We start from the raw sequence: 24,324 nt of genomic DNA, 5'->3' as shown, positions 1-24,324 counted from the left end.
AGGAATTTCAGCTTCTTATTGTGATATAAATACAGATTACACATGGGGGATGTGATATTTTAGATACCAAATAGTAATACTTTTCATTATTTTAAATGTTACATAGGGGGATGTAATATTTTAGAAGCCTGAATAAGGGGGATAAGATGTTTTACGTAGGAATTTCAGCTTCTTATTGTGATATATATACAGATTACACATGGGGGATGTGATATTTTAGATACCAAATACTAATACTTTGCAGTATTTAAATAGTAACATAGGGGTATGTAATATTTTAGAAGCCTAAATAAGGGGGATGTGATATTTTACGTAGGAATTTCAGCTTCTTATTGTGATATATATACAGATTACACATGGGGGATGTGATATTTTAGATACCAAATACTAATACTTTGCAGTATTTAAATAGTAACATAGGGGGATGTAATATTTTAGAAGCCTAAATAAGGGGGATGTAATATTTTACGTAGGAATTTCAGCTTCTTATTGTGATATATATACAGATTACACATGGGGGATGTGATATTTTAGATACCAAATACTAATACTTTGCAGTATTTAAATAGTAACATAGGGGGATGTAATTTTTTAGAAGCCTAAATAAGGGGGATGTGATATTTTACGTAGGAATTTCAGCTTCTTATTGTGATATATATACAGATTACACATGGGGGATGTGATATTTTAGATACCAAATAGTAATACTTTTCATTATTTTAAATGTTACATAGGGGGATGTAATATTTTAGAAGCCTGAATAAGGGGGATAAGATATTTTATGTAGGAATTTCAGCTTGTTATTGTGATATATATACAGATTACACATGGGGGATGTGATATTTTAGATACCAAATACTAATACTTTGCAGTATTTAAAATATTGCATAGGGAGATGAAATATTCTAGAAGCATAGATAAGGCGGATGTGATATTTTACGTAGGAATTTCAGCGTTTTGTTGTGATAATTAGTCACCACATATACTGAAATAGTGGTAGCACTTTTTTATTTCTTTCAACTTTGTTGGAATATGTTTAAAAATATATGAAATATATATGTATACAATTTATGTTTATTTACAAAGCTTTTAATAAATTTACAATTTTTTGTATTCTTTATTTTCATTATTTTTTTTAGCTTTTTAATTTTTAATTAAATCTTCTATTAAATTTAGATGCGATTGAGCTAACATCTAAAAAAATGCAAAATTGTTCAACCAAGACTTTGAAAAAGCTTTTTAAAATGCATAAGGCTTTGAACAAGTTAATGAGTTCTAAAGATTCAAAAAGAACACAGCTAACACATTTTTATGCTTGTATTTTTATGTGTTAGTGCATAAATATTTAAGGAAAAGAAATAAATACTGTTTGTCATTGTTGTTTCTTTTTTTGTATGTTTAAAAATTTAAGGAGAGAGGGCTAGAAAATATTTGGAATCTTTTATTAAATAAAAGAAGCTTCTTTATTATCCCAATACAGTAACAATTTTAGAATATGATTAAATTAACATTTTTTTGTGGGTGGTATGAGAGAAGGTGCCTTTGATTCTTGAATCATTTTTGAACCTTCTCAAGTCCAGTTTAGAAATCGATTTATATATATATTTATAATGATAAATGTAAAATCATTGTGAATTTTTTTATTAAGAAACATTAAATACCAATGTGTAATGATAAAGAATACTGTACCAATACTGTATGTGCATTGTAGTATATTTATAGTACTGTATAATATTATGGAAAAGACGAACATAAAAAATTTGGGAATTGCGATTATTTACTGTTAACTAATTTGAAATCAAAACAGCATGTTGATTATTGTTGTTTTAAGCCCACTGCGACATCGAAATGCTTTCGCGAATATTTTAATCATTTCGACAACGAAACAATTGAGCAATAATAAAAAATTTCTATTTGTACACACTTATAATATTTGGTTTCTTTATTTACTTAATGATACAAATGCTTTAAACCGTGTCCCACATTGTACGACGAGGATTTCAACAACAATTAAAAATCGTGCTTATAATGAGAGCCAGATAGCGAGGAATTTGACAAGTTTAAAATAAGGATGAAAGCGTGGTGGTTTAATTAAAATGATTAAGTTAGATAATAAAATTGACTATATCGATTGGCATATGAAAGACTTTTTAATTTCAATTCAACGAGTCGAGTACAAACACGTAGCCGTGGTAACAAAATTCCGAACATAAATTGCCGGTAATTATAATATTTGTCAAACAGTTCGACTTGAGCAGTTCAGGAAAGGACTGAGTTTAAGCAAAGTGAAGTGAAATTATATTAGTAAATATTTATTATTTGAGGTTAAAAGTTGAGCGCACAAATTTTTGTTTTGAATACACCTTCGTCTGACGTGTCAGAAACCCAGAGCTATTCAAATTTTATTACGCATAATACTGGTCTCAAAACATCTTTAAAAAACTTTGAAAATATTTAAATAATATTTTTGTTACTATTTTATTCAAAAGTTTCTACTAATTAAGTATTTTTACTTTTCTTCAACTTAATTTAATCTAAGTAGTTTAATTTTCTACGTGTAATCTTAATACAAAGTAGGCATTGAAATTTATCCCCCTTCTACTACTTGCCTTACCGAGTCACACTTTATCTACCAAGGCTAGTTGTACAGGTTAGTCAACAAAAAGCCTCTCCAGACCACAACATAAGTCACAATCTTTCGGCGAAGCCGTTAGCAACCCTTGCATGTGGAAATAGACGTTTTTAGAGGAAAAAAACATAAGTATTAGAAAATAGAAATATAAGCGTTACAAAGATAGGCATACAGAAAGGAGACAGAACGCTCATTTTAAAAGACAAAACTAAAAGGAAACAATAAATTTCTCTACAAAATAAATGATATTAAATGTTGTGTTTTTTCCGTACGAAAGACATAATTTAGTATAATAAAAGTCAAACGTGTGCAGCACATTTATCGTATATTGTATATGTAGCCAAACTGCTTTCCGTATGAGCCATTAAGACATACTTATTGATTTTCTTACGATTATGTATGTATATAAATAGTCCCTAACTCAAAATATGTAAACAGGTTTGATATACTAATTACAATTTTGAAAAACTTAAAAGTTAAAAATGGAAAAGGTGGAAAAAAACGAACATTACTTTAAAAATATTTTAGCATATTTAACAGAGAGCACTTATCCAGCTGGTTTTCGAAAAAGTGAAAAACGAAGTTTGAGAAATGTGTCAAAAAGTTATTGTGTGCTAGGTACTGGTAATAAAAAAAACAACTAAAATTCAAATATTTCATTGAAATAAATGAAATTAAAAGTATACTTGTTCAATATTTACTATCCTTAGATAACAAGTTGAAGCGTAGAGTAAAGATATGTGGAAACTTATATTATGCGGATATTGTTGTGGATACGGAAGAGCAAAAAAAAATTTTTGCTGCGGAACATGACAGTCCTTTAGGGGGTCATGGTGGCACAAACAAAACAATAATGAAAATAATGGAAAAACATTATTGGCCCAATATTACCGGAGATATTAAAAAATGGGTAAAGTATTTTGCTTTTAAATTTATTTAATTGCATTATTTTTATTTTATTATCATAGTAAGTTGTAAAACCACTACCATCGGCCTTGGGAAAATAAGATAAAAGGTTAAAAAAGGAATAAAAAAATAACTCTTTTAATAGATAAAACAATGCATTCAATGTCAAACATCGGGTCAACTGCTTTCCGCATCCGAACCTTTACATTCCATAAAGGTAACTTAATAAAGTGTTTTTAAATATCTTTCTAGAATTCGGAATCTTTAATTTAGTATATTATACGAATGTATAATGTATTATGTTTACTTTGTTAAGTTGCATTATGTTGAAATTTTGTGTTTAGACCACAAGAGTTTGGGAAATTATTGGTTTAGACTTCGCCGGACCATTTACTAAAACATCAATGGGTAACAGATACTTCATGAGTTGCACCGATTTATTTTCCAAATGGCCTATTGCTTACGCATTACCAAATAAGGAAGCAATAACGGTAGCAAGAGCAATTATTAATTTAGTTACAACCTTTGGTTTTCCATCCGTCATACTTACTGACAATGGAACTGAGTTTTGCAATGAGGTATTTTTTAATTTTTTTATATAATGCAGACCCGTAGGAACAACATTAGGTCGAATCCTTTAAGGATGAATTAGAATAAAACCTTTTGATTTTGTATAATACAGCATTTACGATAGCAAGTAATAAAAATAATTCATTTTTTTCCGTTATTTAATTAGTTAAACGATGAAGTATATAAGATCTTGGGTATCGAACGACGAAGAACTGCTGTTTATCACCCTCAAACAAATGGACAAGATGAAAATACAAATAAAAATATAAAAAGGTGTGCATTATTTTATCATTGTTTAAGTTCAAAATAAAATAATGATAATAACATCATTATTTTGAAATTACGTTAATTAGAAAAATCAGAAAACTTGTCGACGAAAACCAGTCAAACTGGGATGAGTTTCTCGATATAGTTTTATATCCATTACGAATTGAAAGACAAACGTCTACAAAAGTATCACCTTTTGAGTTGATGTTTGGTGGTCGTTCACCTGTTTGCAAAAGTGAGTTCAAAGAAGTAAGTATATTTGGATATCATTTTAAGCAATTATATTTACTTTACACTCATAATTTAGTATACCAATTCCAGTATGCACTGTTATTTAGGAGGTCGGTATTTTCCCCGCAAATGAAGATGAAGTTAAAGCTGAAATCGAAAAAAATAAAATTCATATTGAAAACTTAACCAATTTGGTCACTAAAGTAATCACTTATACCACTTAACTTTAATTTAATTTTTAAGATACCCTCTTTTTTTTTTTTTTTTTCTAATTACAATAGTTATAAATTTTAGAACATTACAGAAGCTCAAAAGAAACAAAAAAAATATTACGATAAAAGAGTTTCAAAAAATATCAAATCTAATGAAGAATGCATTGAAATTGGGGACAAAGTTTTGTTACTTGATATTAGAGGGAGGAGAAGCAAAGGCGCAGCTTTCAAGCCACGGTTTAAAGGACCTTATGAAGTAAGCGATATTACAAAATGTGGAAATTACAAACTGAGTAGTAATAAAGTTATTATAAAAGGAACCCACAAAAGAGCCCATGTTAAGAAATTTCTCGAAGGCATTTGTGATAAAGGTATGCGCACAACTTATATACAAGTTTTCCAATAACTACTTTTTTTAACTTTTTAAAAAGAAAGCTAAAGAGTTTCATGAATATTATTGCTAAACAACCAATTTTTTCTAATTTGAAAGACTTTTGTACCTTCTACTTTAGAAACAACAAAAAATGAAATAGAAATCAAAAAAAAACATTCATTGGTGGAAAGCATAAAGGGTAAATAGTAACAACAGATTTTCTTTTTATGTTTCAACTTTTGGTCTGCTTAAGCATTTTTTTTCCATATTTTATTTTTTGTTCAATTTTCTAGAAGCAAATAAGGCAGAGCAGATAGTTAAAAGCTTTGTAGTTAAAGATAGTGAAGGTATGTCTTAAAAAATTACCTTTACTTTTATATTTGTTATCTTTTTATTTTAATTTCTATCCAATTTATTAGAGGCAAATAAGGCAGAGGAGACAATAAAAAGCTCTGTCGTTGAAGATAGTGAAGGTATGTATTAAAAAATTTTCTTCAAATACCTTCATGTTGGCTTTTTATTTTAATTTATGTGCAATTTTCTAGAGATGTTTTATACAAAAAAAAGCTGCATAGTTGAAGATAGTGAAAGGTATATATTATTCAGTGGCGCACTAGTAAACTGAAGATTTCTATGTAAACTTACCTAAATAAAATCAATTTTAAACATTATCCCTACCCGGTGAAAAAATAGAAGGTCTAAAAATTTATAACATTATGTTATCTTCTGTAAATGTAATACTGTCGTTATTTTATTTGATGAATCTGTGCTTGAATAATTAATTATTATTACATTTTATTAATAGGTCAATAATACAATATCTCCGTATTGTAAACCCTGTAAAAGCCATTATGGGTATATATCCAGATTTAGGTGGCTGCAAGATATATGATTATTCATTACAAGACACTTTAAACGAATGTCTCAGTGACGAAGTTGTTTATATTTATCTAAAACTACTAGTAAACAGTAAAAAAAAAGTATGATTAATGAATATACTTCAAAATTGAATTTTTGTACAAAACAAACAGTATTAATAATTTGTCTTTATTTAAATTAAAAAAATTTTAATTTAAATATAAAACAATAAATTGAATGTCATTCCATTTATTAATGCTGTGAAGAATCGAATCGAAGTATTGTCACCAGCTGGGTTGCTCTCACTGGACGAGTTGCCAATTAATACTGATTTAATACAAAGACGGCATGAGGTAATCACAAACTTTTAGCTAAAAAATAATGCAAATAATTAATGATAGTTATTAATTAAATTATATATAAATATATATATGTATATATATATATATATATATATATATATATATATATATATATATATATATATATATATATATATATATATATTTATATATATAATTTAATTAATACAAATTTATTTACAGAAAGAGCTCTTTAAATCAGAAATGTTAATATGCTGCATGGTGGCAAAATTCCATTGGACGCTGGCTGTATGTAAAATAGTTTTTTGAAATAGTTAACTTCTTTGAGTTCAAGAAACCTAATTTTCAGTAAGCTTTTTTACAGGGAACCAAAGTTAAAACTTAACATTGAAACTTACTTCTGTTTTAGATAATTAAACCAGATGATAAAACCATTCATTATATAAACCCTATGGGAGAGCCGATTAATTCCATAAAAAAAGAAGAATTAAAATGGAAGTATGATGACTTTTTAATCTAGTGATTGGTATCTCAAAATTTTGTTTTTACATCTTTTATAATTTTTCTACTACTATACTTCAGTCGTTACTTACAACAGAGATATGGTATTATTGAAAAGTTTAAAATATTAACATCGCCACATGCTAAACAAGCTGACAGTATATCATGCGGAGTATTTTGCCTTAAGGTAACATTATTTAACTAAACGAAAAAATGATATATTTTATATAATATTGTTTTTATTCTAATATTATTATTATCATTATGTGAACAAGTAACCTTGGCATTTACAACATCATCAGTTGAGTTTCAAAATGTGTGTGAATTTTCTCACTTGTGATATATATATATATATATATATATATATATATATATATATATATATATATATATATATATATATATATATATATATATATATGCAGACCTATTTTAGTTTGCTGAAAATTATATAAATGGAGAAGAATTGGTGACCACCTTTCCAATTGAAGAAGTGATTGCATATAGGAAGAAAGTGGTGCAACTACTATTAGATGAAGGAGGTTTGTAAGGTTGTTTATGGTGTTAAAAATATTTATATTACTTTTATATAAAATTACATTTAAAAAGAAACAAAAAAAAAATGATAAAGCTAAATCAATAGGTCAAAAATGTTGGCAGGATAGTTTGTGTCGTATTTGCGGAAGTGAAACTGGTCCAAAAACTAGAAAAAATCAAAAAAAAGATAAATGGGTATTAAGAAATATTTCAATTACTTTTAAACATTATTTTCAAATAGAAAAATGATTTAACCTTAAATATTTATTTTTAGATAAAATGTGACTTTTGCATCCCGAATCGATGGTACCATATAGGATGCATTGTTTTTAAAAATGAAACTTCATTTTGTTGTGATCAAATTTATTACTAAAAAGTAAAATTAATAATAAATAATATAACATTTATTACATAATAATTTGTGTAAAAAATTAACTAATACAATATTTATAACTTTAATAAATACATATTATAACATAATAAATAAATTTATACAATTTATTTAGGTTTTCCGCAAAACACTGCTAGAAGTTTAAAAAGAAAAGAAGAAATCTCTCTCTCTATATGTATATAAATAAATATATAAAAATATATAAATTATTATGCAAAAATTTGTAGCACATAAAAATTTTGAAATATATTATTAAACGCATAAACAAACTTTGGTTTAAGTTTAATTTCTCAAATTATCAAAAGTCAAAATAAGTAAAATATAGTAATTGACTTTAGACATTGAAGTAAATAAAAAACAAATTTGCATTCAATAAAATTGTATAACAAATTACATTAGAGTTCAAAAAGTTGAATATCAGTTAAAAAAAAGAATTTGCTTATAAAATAGTGTGCGAAAGAGATCCCCCTATGCAACATTTAAAATACTGCAAAGTATTAGTATTTGGTATCTAAAATATCACATCCCCCATGTGTAATCTGTATATATATCACAATAAGAAGCTGAAATTCCTACGTAAAACATCTTATCCCCCTTATTCAGGCTTCTAAAATATTACATCCCCCTATGTAACATTTAAAATAATAAAAAGTATTACTATTTGGTATCTAAAATATCACATCCCCCATGTGTAATCTGTATATATATCACAATAAGAAGCTGAAATTCCTACGTAAAACATCTGATCCCCCTTATTCAGGCTTCTAAAATATTACATCCCCCTATGAAACATTTAAAATAATGAAAAGTATTACTATTTGGTATCTAAAATATCACATCCCCCATGTGTAATCTGTATATATATCACAATAAGAAGCTGAAATTCCTACGTAAAACATCTTATCCCCGTTATTTAGGCTTCTAAAATATTACATACCCCTATGTTACTATTTCAATACTGCAAAGTATTAGTATTTGGTATCTAAAATATCACATCCCCCATGTGTAATCTGTATATATATCACAATAACAAGCTGAAATTCCTACGTAAAATATCTCATCCTCCTTATTTAGGCTTCTAAAATATTACATACCCCTATGTTACTATTTAAATACTGCAAAGTATTAGTATTTGGTATCTAAAATATCACATCCCCCATGTGTAATCTGTATATATATCACAATAAGAAGCTGAAATTCCTACATAAAATATCTTATCCCCCTTATTCAGGCTTCTAAAATATTACATCCCCCTATGTAACATTTAAAATAATGAAAAGTATTACTATTTGGTATCTAAAATATCACATCCCCCATGTGTAATCTGTATTTATATCACAATAAGAAGCTGAAATTCCTACGTAAAACATCTTATCCCCCTTATTCAGGCTTCTAAAATATTACATCCCCCTATGTAACATTTAAAATAATGAAAAGTATTACTATTTGGTATCTAAAATATCACATCCCCCATGTGTAATCTGTATATATATCACAATAAGAAGCTGAAATTCCTACGTAAAATATCTCATCCTCCTTATTTAGGCTTCTAAAATATTACATACCCCTATGTTACTATTTAAATACTGCAAAGTATTAGTATTTGGTATCTAAAATATCACATCCCCCATGTGTAATCTGTATATATATCACAATAAGAAGCTGAAATTCCTACATAAAATATCTTATCCCCCTTATTCAGGCTTCTAAAATATTACATCCCCCTATGTAACATTTAAAATAATGAAAAGTATTACTATTTGGTATCTAAAATATCACATCCCCCATGTGTAATCTGTATTTATATCACAATAAGAAGCTGAAATTCCTACGTAAAACATCTTATCCCCCTTATTCAGGCTTCTAAAATATTACATCCCCCTATGTAACATTTAAAATAATGAAAAGTATTACTATTTGGTATCTAAAATATCACATCCCCCATGTGTAATCTGTATTTATATCACAATAAGAAGCTGAAATTCCTACATAAAATATCTTATCCCCCTTATTCAGGCTTCTAAAATATTACATCCCCCTATGTAACATTTAAAATAATGAAAAGTATTACTATTTGGTATCTAAAATATCACATCCCCCATGTGTAATCTGTATTTATATCACAATAAGAAGCTGAAATTCCTACATAAAATATCTTATCCCCCTTATTCAGGCTTCTAAAATATTACATCCCCCTATGTTACTATTTAAATACTGCAAAGTATTAGTATTTGGTATCTAAAATATCACATCCCCCATGTGTAATCTGTATATATATCACAATAAGAAGCTGAAATTCCTACGTAAAACAACTTATCCCCCTTATTCAGGCTTCTAAAATATTACATCCCCCTATGTAACATTTAAAATAATGAAAAGTATTACTATTTGGTATCTAAAATATCACATCCCCCATGTGTAATCTGTATATATATCACAATAAGAAGCTGAAATTCCTACATAAAATATCTTATCCCCCTTATTCAGGCTTCTAAAATATTACATCCCCCTATGTAACATTTAAAATAATGAAAAGTATTACTATTTGGTATCTAATATATCACATCCCCCATGTGTAATCTGTATTTATATCACAATAAGAAGCTGAAATTCCTACGTAAAACATCTTATCCCCCTTATTCAGGCTTCTAAAATATTACATCCCCCTATGTAACATTTAAAATAATGAAAAGTATTACTATTTGGTATCTAAAATATCACATCCCCCATGTGTAATCTGTATTTATATCACAATAAGAAGCTGAAATTCCTACATAAAATATCTTATCCCCCTTATTCAGGCTTCTAAAATATTACATCCCCCTATGTAACATTTAAAATAATGAAAAGTATTACTATTTGGTATCTAAAATATCACATCCCCCATGTGTAATCTGTATATATATCACAATAAGAAGCTGAAATTCCTACGTAAAATATCACATCCCCCTTATTTAGGCTTCTAAAATATTACATCCCCCTATGTTACTATTTAAATACTGCAAAGTATTAGTATTTGGTATCTAAAATATCACATCCCCCATGTGTAATCTGTATATATATCACAATAAGAAGCTGAAATACCTACGTAAAATATTACATCCCCCTTATTTAGGCTTCTAAAATATTACATCCCCCTATGTTACTATTTAAATACTGCAAAGTATTAGTATTTGGTATCTAAAATATCACATCCCCCATGTGTAATCTGTATTTATATCACAATAAGAAGCTGAAATTCCTACGTAAAACATCTTATCCCCCTTATTCAGGCTTCTAAAATATTACATCCCCCTATGTAACATTTAAAATAATGAAAAGTATTACTATTTGGTATCTAAAATATCACATCCCCCATGTGTAATCTGTATTTATATCACAATAAGAAGCTGAAATTCCTACATAAAATATCTTATCCCCCTTATTCAGGCTTCTAAAATATTACATCCCCCTATGTAACATTTAAAATAATGAAAAGTATTACTATTTGGTATCTAAAATATCACATCCCCCATGTGTAATCTGTATATATATCACAATAAGAAGCTGAAATTCCTACGTAAAATATCACATCCCCCTTATTTAGGCTTCTAAAATATTACATACCCCTATGTTACTATTTAAATACTGCAAAGTATTAGTATTTGGTATCTAAAATATCACATCCCCCATGTGTAATCTGTATATATATCACAATAAGAAGCTGAAATTCCTACGTAAAACATCTTATCCCCCTTATTCAGGCTTCTAAAATATTACATCCCCCTATGTAACATTTAAAATAATGAAAAGTATTACTATTTGGTATCTAAAATATCACATCCCCCATGTGTAATCTATATAATTATTGTCACGCAATATATTAAGATCAAAATTTCATAACTATGAATTTAAAATATATTACCATTTAATGCTAACTTCATTTGTAGTATATTATTTACAAACCACTTTATGAATCTTGATCGTTGCGCTTTTAATATTATTGTTTTTGTACATAATAAATATTTCGGACGTATTAGATACACTTCTAAGTGCAATAACTTGAAAACGCATTCTCGATTTCGGTTTTTCTATGGGGGATGTGATATTTTAGGCGGATGTGATATTTTATTACACAGCTCATTCACACACAATAGTCTGTCAATTAACTTGATTGATGAACATTCTATAAATAATGATGATCTATTGTTAAAGTTATATCAATTCAGGTTGAATTAATAATACTATCATTGAAAGTATCAACTAATAGCTTACCTTGTAACGCTATCCATCCTTGGTAGGATGAATAGTTTTACACTGGTGGATAGTGTTGAAAGTTAAGCTAGTCTGAGTTAAAGTTAAACTAAATTAGAAAGTTAATCTATTAAAAATGATATGAATTGTATCATATTTTAATAGATTAATTTAATTTTCTAACTTAGACTATCTAACTTTTAACACTATCCACCCATGTAAAACTATCTTACCAAGAATGGATAATGGTTAGTCTACTATTAAAAACTATATTGCATCAAATATTTTATTTTTTACTAATAGTCCATTAGTTTTTTCTAAATTCAAATTTTCTAAAACCTCTTAATTCAAAAACTATGTCTATTAAATAGACCTAGGTTTTAAATTGAGAGGTTTTAGAAAATTTGTATTGAAGGAATTTTTGTGGAGATACATTGCATAATATATAATATCTATGTGCTAATAGTTATGAGTGCATGGAGTTGCTGATTAATAGGAAGTGCCACTATTTTTAATAAATAAGTTTTTTTTAATAAAGTAATACTTCAGCTCAATCAAAGTTTATTCAGGTGGAAAAACTAAAATGTTTCTGCACATTTAGACCATCTAAAATCTGCAAAATACCTTTAGCCATAATCTAGAAGAGTTCTTCTAGAATGTGGCAAAGTTTTTTTTATATTATCTAATTAGGATAAAACTGGTTCATTCTAAAAACTACAAACTGTTCTAATAACTTATAATCATCTACCACAAAATAATTGTCTACCACAACCAAGAAATTTTATTTAATTAAAAGTTACCATAACTTTCTGTGAAATACATCTTTTTTAAATTTTAAAATATTTGTATAAATCTTATGTTTTAAAATTCAGTAATTGTTTTTTATGATTTTACAAAAGTAGAAACTCAGTGGTTAAGGTCAAGATTAATTAAAAGATAAACAAAATGTTGGAATCTTGTTTTGCAGAGGCAATCAGGTTTTAACCTAAATTCTTATACAGAACTTAATAGACTCTGTGCCTTTAAATGTTATGCTTCTAGTCATCTTACCTGCCCAGTCATTAACTTGTTCATTGTTCAGGAAAATAAACTAAAAATAATATTAACAACAAAAAAGACTGATGTAATAATATGGCTGTGTTATTCTATTGCAATATGTAAACAAGTACAAACATTTTATTAAGAATGGGAAGTCCAAGAGTAGAACTCTGGAGTTTAGAACCTAATAGTGTCTATTTTTCTTGGAATTAGTCCTCAAAAAATAGGCTACAAGGTTCTAAATCACAGAGTCCTATTCTAAGACTTCTTATTCTTAATAAATGTTTGTACTTGTTTACATATTGCAATAGAATAACATATATCGCATATTATTGCATCACAGTTTATTGTCTATTTTATTTTTATTATAATATATTTTATTGACTAATTTTATACATTTAGCCAATAAATTATTTTAGCTTTAATTTTGAAGTTAATTTTTTTTAAATATTTTTATAATTTCTATATTTTTTTTATAGGTTACATCAGAATACTATTTGGCATCATAGTGATAATTTAATAAATGTTATTTCATGTTTAATTGCTTTTACATAATTTATAATGAGTCAGTCAGATCTTTCAAGCGAACTCAGAGAACTCTTAGTCAACTTGAAATGGGCTAATTCTCTTGTGAATCAGTTGAAAAAATCGTTACCTGAAGTACGAAATAAAAATTTTAAAAGCATTTTGAAAATAGCAGAAGAAGCAAACTCATGTATAAATGTTTTTTGCACAACCATTGACACTGTGCTTAATTCAAACAAGTCTTGCAGTGATGAAGATATTGTTAAACCAAATAAAAATAGTATTGAGAATGAAGCAGAGTATAGTACAGATGTTTCCGAAAGCATGATTAATGATGATGAAGATAAATGTAAAATCATTTTTTAACATGTTTTTCTTAGTTACTTTATCAATTTCACCAGTTTAAGTTTAGTATTTGTGTTTTATTTTCCCAACAATATAATTGATCATAATTTTAAATTTTAAATCAAAAAACTATGGAATAAAGACATTTACTCTTTACAAAGACTTTTATTTTTTTTTATTGTTTGCATTTTTAAATATTTTGATCTTTATAAGTAATGTCATAGTCAGGGGCGGATCCAGTATTTTTTGTTGTTTGAGCTAATTTCTAGACATGGAACAAACTCTAAACATTTATATGTTTATGCTCATTTCAAATAAGGATGCTTTGCAAAAATTGTGACAATTGGAGCCTGAAAACAAAAAAACCTTAAAATTTTGCATACTTCCACCTTGCCCTAAATGAGAGAGCAACAAGTTGATAAAAAATTTTTTTTTACTGTAATGACCAAAGTTTGACACTCCCCCCTCCTCAATTTTAGGGAGCTACAATTGATTACAATTGATAGAAATTTGTTAATAAGTAAAGAAATAAAAATAACTAACATTTATTAATAGACTATTTTACTATTTATTCACCATATACACCAAATAATAATTTACTCTGTCTGGTATGATAAAAATGCTGGTAAAAAAAGTCTACTACTTTATTTAATTTTATTTAATATTGATAATTTTGAAGTACAACAAAATGTTTATTGTAATACACCTAAGTATTAATTGTTTAATTAATACTTAGGTTTAATTAATTGTTTCTGAAATACATAAATAAAACACATTGAATCTCAATCTGTAAGTTTTAATAATATTTTATTAATTATTCCATCATCTTCAATAATCTAAATGATATTTAAATTTAAGATTGCATTCACTAAATGTAATCTAATTAAAACGTGGAGTAATTGTAATAAAATGTAATTAAATTAAAACGTGGAGTAGCAAGGTGTTAGCAAAGAATTTATTTTTTACTGCATTTTTGTGGTAGTGGGAGTATTTATTGTGGTTCTACAAAATATTCAGAATTCTTATTGCTATTGTTCTAATAAAAAAAAAAAAGTTAATTATAATAATAATAATAAAAGGTTATTGAATTTTAAGAATTTAAAACCTATTAGGAATTCTGTGGTACATACGGTGCCATTTGGCTGGCTAACATCCTGAGTAGTGGTAAATGGCTTTATAGGCAAGAGGCATGGAGATCAAAATCCATCACGCTACTGATAGCATAGGCTTGTTTTCTCTTCTCATCATTATTCTCTTGTGTTTCAGAGTTATAGATACTTTATTGAAATTAGAAAAGTTATATAAAATGTATAGTCTTCTAGACTGTAGTGATTCACTCGGCCTTTGAGAAATGAATGTATATAAAATTCTTAAAAAAGTCTTAAAAACGATAAAGTTCGGACTTGAGTTTTTTTAAATATTAGGTATTATAATTTGATTCTATTGAAGTTTTGTTATAAACTTTTTTTAGTGTCACATCCATCATCAGATGAATTAAATTTGTTACTGGCAGACCTTCCAAGTTATGATGATCAAACAGATGTCATTCATTCTGAAATTAACCAACTAGAAAACTGTGTCAAAGCCACACAACAGTTAAAAAATAAGCAAATAGAAATAAAAACAAAAGAAAAGGTGCAAAAAAATATTTTTAATATGTTTAATAATATTTTTTAATATATTTATTTATATTTATATATTTTACAAAGTACTTTTATTTTTGTTTGTGATAATATTTTATGCATTACATTTGTTACGTTTTAATAAAAACCACAGTGGAATAAAGTTAAAAGTTTAAAATGAAGAAGAAAGCCTTGAAGAAATTTTATTTGAAAACTCTTCTAAATCTTTATAACAATATCAAATTACTTTATGATATCAACATAAATGTTTCAAGCTTGGTAATACTTATTGATAAATAGAACCAAGTTAGTGTTGTACCCACATTTAGTGTATTTGGGTAAATATTTGTTCTTGGAACTCTTGGTAATTTAAAATGAGAGTTTCTAAAATAGCAATAACATAATAGTTAATTATAAAAACCGATAAAAAAAAAGAAAAAAAAAAAAGAATATAATTAAATGTAGACATGCTCAAATTTGCATAAAATATATAGTTTTACCACCTTGGGTGCCCTCTAAATAAAAATATAAAAAGTGCAACATATGTTGACACACCAGCTAATATTATGAAATTTTATAGTACAAAAATCTCTACTGGTTCGCAGCACAAAGAAATATATCTTTATACAAAAATTAAAAACAATATATGCTATTTATACATGGGTTATGGTGACAGGGGGGCCTGAGGGGCCATTGCTCCCCCAGAATATTGCAAAGTAATGTTGATTTTTTTGCTTATTAAAAAATTGAATACTATTATATAAATAGAAACACTTTTATCTACTTTCGGCAAAATACATAAAAATAAATCAATTTCATTTATTAGTTATAGTAATAATTATGCAAGTAAAATAATTAGTTATTTTATGTCATGAAAAAAAGTAATTGGTTTAATAAAACTTTACTTACTTGAATCGTCAGCGGTGGTGAGTTATTTTACCTAACTTAAAACTGTAATATTTTTTTTAACTATTTAAATAATTTATTAATATTGTAATAGTAACATTAAATATTATTAATATTTTTTTAATATATGTATTATACATTTATGCATTATATTTTATATTATAATTTGTTTAATTTAAGTACTTTGACTGAGCAAGATTATAGTAAAATGTAGAAGCATTGACTGACGATAAATCTTATCTAATAGCTAAAATACATAAAACAAAAAATTATGCTCGTTTTTAAGTTTTAATGTGCAAATAAGTTTTAAATACAAAAGATAAAATACGAATACAAAAGATAAAAAAATTATTTACTGTATAATAACCCTTTTAATTAACATTTGATTTAAACATGGACCTATAAAGTTATATATACTATATAACATTATAAGGTTATATCTCATATGCCCATAATCTAAATAAAATAAGTTTTTGTTAAACAATTTCTTACTATTCATCAATTCAAACAACATGAATAAGACAAATCCTTTTTTTTTTCAAGCGGAAACCATGTACACTATATTTACCCAACTATTGCGCCTGCTTGGTACAAAAAACAAAAACATTGTAGAACATCATTATGGAAGAATTGGTTACAAGTTTACACATAATGAGGTGTAAAGTGAGATTTTAGATATATAACCTACTCTAACATTACGAAAAGGTAAAATCACCCAAAAATGCATTTTTTTTCCAATAATGTTGATGAAGAAACTGATGTGAGCAATAAAAAACAGCTATCGTTTTGTGTTCAAAGCGTAGATAAAAATTTGAACCCTTTTCAAGCCTTTATAGGATTTTACCAGTTAAAAAATATTAAAAGTGATACTATTGTTTTTGGTATCAGAGATTCTTGCTGAACAGCCAAAAGCTATTGCCATACACTGAACAGCCAAAAGTTATTGCCAAACACTGTTAACTCTGTTAGTTTAGTTTATTTTGAAGCTCTTAATTTTTTTTAACTCTTATTTTGACACAATTAATGTAATAGAAGATTAATTCAAACAACCAGCATTCAAAAAGTTTATGAATGTTGAAGAACTGTTTTTGTAAACCATTAATAAGACGGATCTATTAAAGAAGCTTAGAGTTTTAAAATCTGGTTTCCATGGAGATTTCAATTGGAACCAAATAGAAAGTAAGCTTTATCTCATACTGATTATTTAAAAAAATTCTATTCCTAATTGATTTTTGAGATATACGCAAGACACTTCAAAATATGGATAAAGAAAATTGCCCAATGATCCAGAATATTTGGATCATTATTATTATTTACATTGGTCACACCAGAACGCTCTTTTTTAATGCAGAGGAGGATCAAAATATGGCTCAGATCAATGTATAAATATATTTACCAACCTATAATTATATCTAATTTACCTCATAGTTATATCTAAAAACTCATAATTATATCTAAATAAATGTTTTTACACATGCTAGTAACTAGTATATTTACATAAATTCTGTAGGAATCTATAAATCAATAAATAAATATATGTATACAGTATTATTAAAAAAATAATTTTTTAATAAGGAAATTTTTAATTTTTAATTTTTTAATAAGGAAATTTTTAATTTTTAATTTTTTAATAAGGAAATAAATGGATATAAAATCCAGCATTTATAGCTGTATTTTTATTTACTGTATTTTAGAAGACCTAAAATCTTAAAACTTGCTAAACTTACTTTAGAAATTACCATTTAAACAATTAAAAAAAAAGTTTTAAATTACAAAACAGTTTAAAATTTGAAAAATGTTTAAAAAAAAGGTAAATAAAACTAAAGAAAAAAAGTTACAAAAAATAAATCATAAATATATCAAAAAAGTCACATCAGAAACAATATTAAAAACAATTCACTTTTTAATTTAGGTATTAAGAAATAAATACAGTACAATCTTTCTAATTCAAATCTCCTTAATTCAAAAACCTCCACAATATGAATGGATTTTTAAGACCCATCAGTAAGATTCTCTATGTAAATTTAACTTTTTTAATTTCTGACGTAAAAAGTATGTTAAACCGTCAAACTCTTTTTTCAAATTGCAAATGTTTTAAGTTGTTGAAAAACAATTAGTGTGAATTATTTTCTTCTGTTTAAAATAAATCATGGGATCAAAGAAATTGCATAAAGAAAATTATTTAAAGCGGAAATACAAAACTCTTCTAAAATTAGAGAAAGGAAAAACAAAAAGGTTTCAAAAATTTTTGATATTCCACCAAAAACTCTTTAAATAAAAAGAATAAAGATAAAATCTTTGCCACTTTTTTGTAAAGGATATTTGGCTAACCGTGGCTAATTTCTTATTTTATTTTATCCAATTTTTATGATTAATGACTTGTCAATATATGATTATTTTACAGCTTTTTTCTTTAATTGTTTTATGAAAATAAAATAAATATTTTCTTGAATTAGAAATTCAGGAAACATATCTACAAGTTTTGTCCAAGTAATTATAAATTTTTTTTGTAGGTGGGTCATTCTCCTGAAAAGTAACATTTTCAATAGTTAATTTTATAAAAATTAAATATTAAATTTTTTAAACCCAAATTTTTGTGGTTATAGCTTTGAGTATATTTAATCATTTGAAAGTATCCACAAAACTCATTAAATGTCAGTTTACTAAAAAAAAATTAAAAACTTATAGCGTAATCCACAGACGTGACAACTTTACCACAGACGTGACATTAAGAGTAATATCACTTATGCTGTAACAGCTATAAGTGTTGTTCAAGTAATTTTCAAAAATAATAATCATCTGTATTCAGTAGTTTTTATTAGCTAACATAAAATAGTATATGGTACAAGTTTTTAAAATTTTTAAAGTGTTATTAGTACGTAAATTAGCAAATGTTTTTAAATGGTAAATCTTGTGGAAAACTGTATTGCCCCCTGTTGTTGAGGTTTGGCAGGTCGATGACAGAGATGTCATCTTTCTCCGGAAATGTGAAAAATTTCTGGCCAGATCTTCTCAAAAAATTTATGACAAACTCATTTCCATCTGCAACTAAGGCTTGAATTAACCCAACATAGTATTTGACAATTTTTTTGGAAGTTTGAAACTTCACAATCACAAAGTCATTCATTTTAATAGACAAGCTGTCCTCACTATCGCCGTAAACACTGTGATAACTTAGTCTTGTCTTTTTCTTTTTACATTTACTTGGGCCTTGGTTTACTTGTGCCAAACCTTTGGATATTGTTCCTTCAGCAAGTGCTTTCTTCCTTTTCAAGGATCGTTGACCTGGTAAAGTATATTAAGGAATTTCTTAAAACAGAAGCAAATAAAATTATTTATAAAAAAAAAATTACAAAATTAAATAACAGTTAAATAAGGTTTTTGATGCACAACTTATTTCAATATTTTATGAAAATACAAGGCTTGCTGAAAAACTAAATATTAATGTTCAAACATTCTTGATGGCTTAGTACCTAGAACATTTAAGCAATGCAAAAGTTTGCAATATTCAATATGAGCCAATTTAAATTTATACATTAAAAGGATACAAGGATGAAGATCTGTCAAAGATTCAGTACGGATTAGTACTTCTCCAATACTATAGTGATTGCATTTTGTACCATTGTCACATTCAGTGCATGTCAGCTTTTTCAATTGATATCAGGAATATCTTTCCCTTGTCCTATTATTCTGTCTGCCGTTCTTTTGATACATCCCCCTATTCCATCAGGGGCACCTTTTTCGTGCCCCTTTTCTGTGAAATGCCATCTCATTGTTTTAGCTCCAAACTCTTTTCGAAAAAAAGTACCTAGCAAATAGAACATGGACTTGTTTCGGTACTGTTGAGAAATACTATCGTTAGAAAATGAACTGTTTCAATGATAGGCAGCTTTTCTTTCAAGTCATTAATAACAGGCTTTAAATGTGCACAGATCACAACAAAGTAGTGTTGCCTGTTATCTGAAAATGTACAGTAAGGTTTGGCCTTTATTTTGTTTTCAGAAATACTGTAATAGTACGCCACAACTGTATGGATTGACACTTGGTTTCTTGATCCACCAAAATGGAGCGATTGAATTTCTTTTGAGTATTTGCTATTGTAATTTTCTGAAAAATCATGAAAATATCCCTAGGCCACAAGTTATTTTTTATTTCTGATGTAGCTTTGTACTGGTGTTTTATATTGCATACATGCCTCATAAACTTTTCCAACATGTTATTAATAAAATGTAAAAACAGCTGTTTTTTAGTTAATGTCAATTCTTCATTTTACCTTTTACCAAAACTTCAACTCTTTTTTTAGACCATTGGGGAAAAGTTGCTTGTTTATTCTCAAATTCTTTACAAACTATTTTTTTGTTTAAACAGCATACTCCACATTTTCTTTCTAGGCACAATTCTCTCAGCTCGCCATCACATGTTATACTTTTTAACAAGTCAGTGGGATATTTATATGGCAACATCTTTAAAGTATACAACTTTTCAAGAACCAAAGCAAAATTCTCATGGTCAATACAAAGACAAGTATCTCGTTTATGGTTGTAAGTCTGGTTGAACTACCCAAAAGGGTCTCAATTCACAAAATGTGCTATAAGATGTTGAATTCAACTCGTTTGTTTGTTTAAAGTCATTATACAAATTTAACATTGTATCATTCAATAGTCTTTTCTGTTTTTTCCGTTTGTTTCTTGTTATAGTTTCTTTTTTCCCAGCTGTGAGCCTACTAGAACTATCTTTTTCTAAAAAGTTTTGTACTTCCATCTTAAGTTTTTGTTGTTTCAGTATATTTGAGAGTTGATGTGTATGGTATGGAATGCGTGGTAAAATATATCTAGAAGTAAGATTGTTAAGGCTTCTTTGAAGTCTTTACTTCTTTATTATCTTTCCGCTTAATACCCTGACAAAAACCTTTTTTTTGTTAATACATCTCTCAGTAGAAAAATTTGATTGTATTTCTGTCTTTAACATTTCGCTAAAAAGCAAGCTTTTCTTTACTTCCTTTGAGCATTTTGTACCACTAGTCATTTTTTTAACCACCTTTCGAGGAGTATTAACTTTTGCTTTTTTTTTTTTTTTTGTATTTATCACCTCTTTGCTTTTAATTAATTTTTGTTTGTATTTATCACCTCTTTGCTTTAACAATTTGTTTTTTTCTTCTAATTTTTTCTTTAACCCATCTCTATACTTTCTACGAATTTTTAGCCTGCTGCTATTTCTGGAATTAGATTCTTGACTGGGACCAGGAAGTACATTGAAGTCTAGTTCATTGTTGATAGGAATATTTACAAATGGACTTTCAGGTGGTGTTGACAATAAATTCAATTAGTTGTTGTGTTGTGAATTGTGGTGTTGACAATTAATTCAATTAGTTGTTGTCTTTTCTTTTTCATTTCTCAACTTCTTTTGGTCCTTTCCTTCCAACCTTTTCTTACTGATCTTTTATCCATTTCTGAAAGTTCATGAGTTTTCTTCCGTGTTGCTTTTTTTCTTTCTTTCTTTCTCCCTTGCCTTTCTCATACTTAGTTTTTTCAATTCTCTAGTTTTTTCTATCTTACCCATCTTTGTAATCTATCCCGCTAGAAACATTTATCTTTTCTCTAATAAATAATTAGCTAAATGAGCAAAGTTTTAAAATATTAAAAGTAGTATAAATAGACATTAAAAAATCCATATACAAGTAAGATTGTTATTTGTTGTCACGTTCGTTCCACTGGTGTCACGTCTGTTGCTTCCTGTATTCCACAGATGTGATATCCACAGACGTGACAGATTAAAGGAAAAAGCCTAAAAGGGGTGCTATGTTTTGAGGCTAGGACTCTGTTCCCCTTGGAGTAAACATGTCCAGGTAATAGCTAGTAATTAAAATTATTGCCTATAAAAGAATAAATTTATATACTCTATAAATGTTTACCACAGATGTGACACACTCACACTAACAAATTTAACTTTTAAAGCTTCAACAAATTTAACTTTTAAAGCTTCAACGCTTATTTACACAAAACAACTCCACCAAACGTTCCTTCAATTTTACTCATTAATAAAAATGTCTGGTATTTCAGCTAGGACAGTAACAGAGAGCACTACTGCTTCATACTACAGCTTTTTTTTATGTTAACAACTCTATCTACAGACGTGACACTTGAGCTGGTGACACGAGCTTCAATCACATAAAAGTTACTTTGAAAATATGTTTTGAGGAAAATAATATGTCAACTCTAATTTTAATGTATTTTTAATTATTTATTATGCATTAAAAAAAAGTAAAGTACTTCTATAAAGGATTAAACTACTTTGGATTAGCAAAAGGTCTGGGTGGTGACATTCCACGGACGTGACTTGTCACAGTCTGTGGAGCATAATTTATTCACTGAAAATACTATTTTGGATTGAGTTAGGTTAGTTTAACATTGCATGAGCTGTAAATTTATTATTTGTACCCGTTAAAAATAAAAATAGTATTAACTTGAAAGAAAAAATTAGTGGTGACGGTATATTGCTACCTTTCTGGAGAATCACCCAGGTATGGTATATCTTTTAAAACCATTTCTGAAAAGGCAAAGTCAGTTAATGAGCAAATGATCACCCCATGGATCAAAACCACACTGCCTACAATTCTCTCTTGGTACCCATTTGAAAATATTTTTAATGCAGATAAATTCGGCATTTATACCAATGTTTGCCTAAAAAAAATTTACATTTTAAAAATGAAAATTGCACAGGAGGCAAGCGAAATAAAGTTTACCCGACTCGGATGGCCATGGGTAATGTTAGAGGAGTAAGACTTTCAGTGTTTGTTATTGGAAAACCATAGTCTCCTAGATGTTTCAAAGGTGTTGAAAATATTCCTTGTCGCTATGTTGGCAGAATTATTAGAGGAATTGCAAATTAGTTTAGTTTTTAGAAAAGAAAAATTGCTTTAGTTATAGATAATTGTTCTGCCCATCCTAATGTGCAGAAACTTGATTGGGTGGACCTTATCTTTTTTCCACTGAATACAACCTTGATCACCCAACCTATAGATCATAGAGTTTTAAAGCAAAATATAGCTCAATTACAATTAAAAAGCAGATTGCTGCTTTGGGAAAAGAGAAGAAGATACTTAAGTTAACTATCTTAATGGCTATGTTTATACTAACAAGAGCATGGAGTTCCATTCCAGACCAGATCTTTATAAATTGTTTTAAGAAATCAAGAGTATTAATAGAAGCAGTAGAAAAGCATAAAGATGTTAATAACAATCCTTTCTGTGGCTTAGATGTAGAGGAGGCTGTAATGGAAAACTTCAAAGATGATATTGAATTGTCAAAAACAAAATTTGATGTAGATTTCAATATCATGGTCGACGAGTTAGTGGACATAGATTTCGATTTTTGTATTGTCAACAAATCATCAGAAGAGGACATCATTGCAGAAGTTTCTGGACATTATGCTATTGAAACTGAAGGAATCCCATAATGAGTGTGTTGATGTTTCTGACATTGATACAAAACCAAGTTTGAACGAAGCAATGCTATCACTGCACTTAAAAAATACAGTCTTTATTCTAACTTTGGAGATAATTTGACAAGGCTCTTAAAGATATAAATTGTGTCATTAGAATGGATTTACAAGCTCATTAAAGACTACAATTACTAACTTTTTTTTGAAAATGTAAAACACATAATATAAATTGCATTTAGGCCTAAGAATTACTATTTGATTGTTTGTTTGATTTCTATTCGTTACTTTGTGGAGAATATTTGAAAAAAAGTGAACATTCTATATTTCGAAAATCTCTCTAATTCAAACTTTTATTTTTCCCCATCAAATTCGAATAAGAGAGATTGAACTGTATAACATAAAATAAATAAAAGG

At 27.5% G+C, this 24,324-nt stretch overlaps 2 protein-coding genes across 2 annotated transcripts in view; both read left to right on the top strand.

The window, feature by feature from the left end:
- Nucleotides 1-6,512: 6,512 nt before the first annotated feature.
- Nucleotides 6,513-8,050, top strand: LOC136088945 (uncharacterized). The gene is made up of 7 exons (XM_065814229.1): nt 6,513-6,660; nt 6,782-6,870; nt 6,955-7,060; nt 7,310-7,415; nt 7,517-7,605; nt 7,685-7,786; nt 7,917-8,050. Exons 1-6 carry the CDS (start codon nt 6,616-6,618, stop codon nt 7,781-7,783), a joined length of 534 nt encoding a protein of 177 aa, XP_065670301.1. The 5' UTR covers nt 6,513-6,615; the 3' UTR covers nt 7,784-7,786; nt 7,917-8,050.
- A 3,769-nt stretch (nt 8,051-11,819) lies between these two features.
- LOC100213322 (bifunctional 3'-5' exonuclease/ATP-dependent helicase WRN) overlaps nt 11,820-24,324 on the top strand; it is a 52,278-nt gene continuing 39,773 nt past the window's right edge. Inside the window, exons 1-3 of the mRNA XM_065814226.1 lie at nt 11,820-12,009; nt 13,552-13,946; nt 15,414-15,577. Coding sequence (XP_065670298.1) covers nt 13,634-13,946; nt 15,414-15,577 — 477 coding nt within the window. The 5' untranslated portion in view covers nt 11,820-12,009; nt 13,552-13,633. The remainder of the gene's footprint in view (nt 12,010-13,551; nt 13,947-15,413; nt 15,578-24,324) is intronic.

This window comes from Hydra vulgaris, chromosome 12 (genome assembly GCF_038396675.1).
Source record: "Hydra vulgaris chromosome 12, alternate assembly HydraT2T_AEP".
In the NCBI taxonomy this organism is placed as follows: domain Eukaryota; kingdom Metazoa; phylum Cnidaria; class Hydrozoa; order Anthoathecata; family Hydridae; genus Hydra; species Hydra vulgaris.
The sequence above is the reverse complement of the archived record's forward strand: the minus strand, read 5'-3'. Positions and strand labels throughout refer to the sequence as shown.

Coding starts and splice junctions, on each gene's coding strand:
- LOC136088945 (XM_065814229.1), top strand. CDS start 6,616: ATGTTAATATGCTGCATGGTGGCAAAATTCCATTGGACGCTGGCT. Junction 6,871..6,954: donor AAAGAAGAATTAAAATGGAA/GTATGATGACTT, acceptor ACTATACTTCAG/TCGTTACTTACAACAGAGAT. Junction 7,061..7,309: donor GCGGAGTATTTTGCCTTAAG/GTAACATTATTT, acceptor GACCTATTTTAG/TTTGCTGAAAATTATATAAA.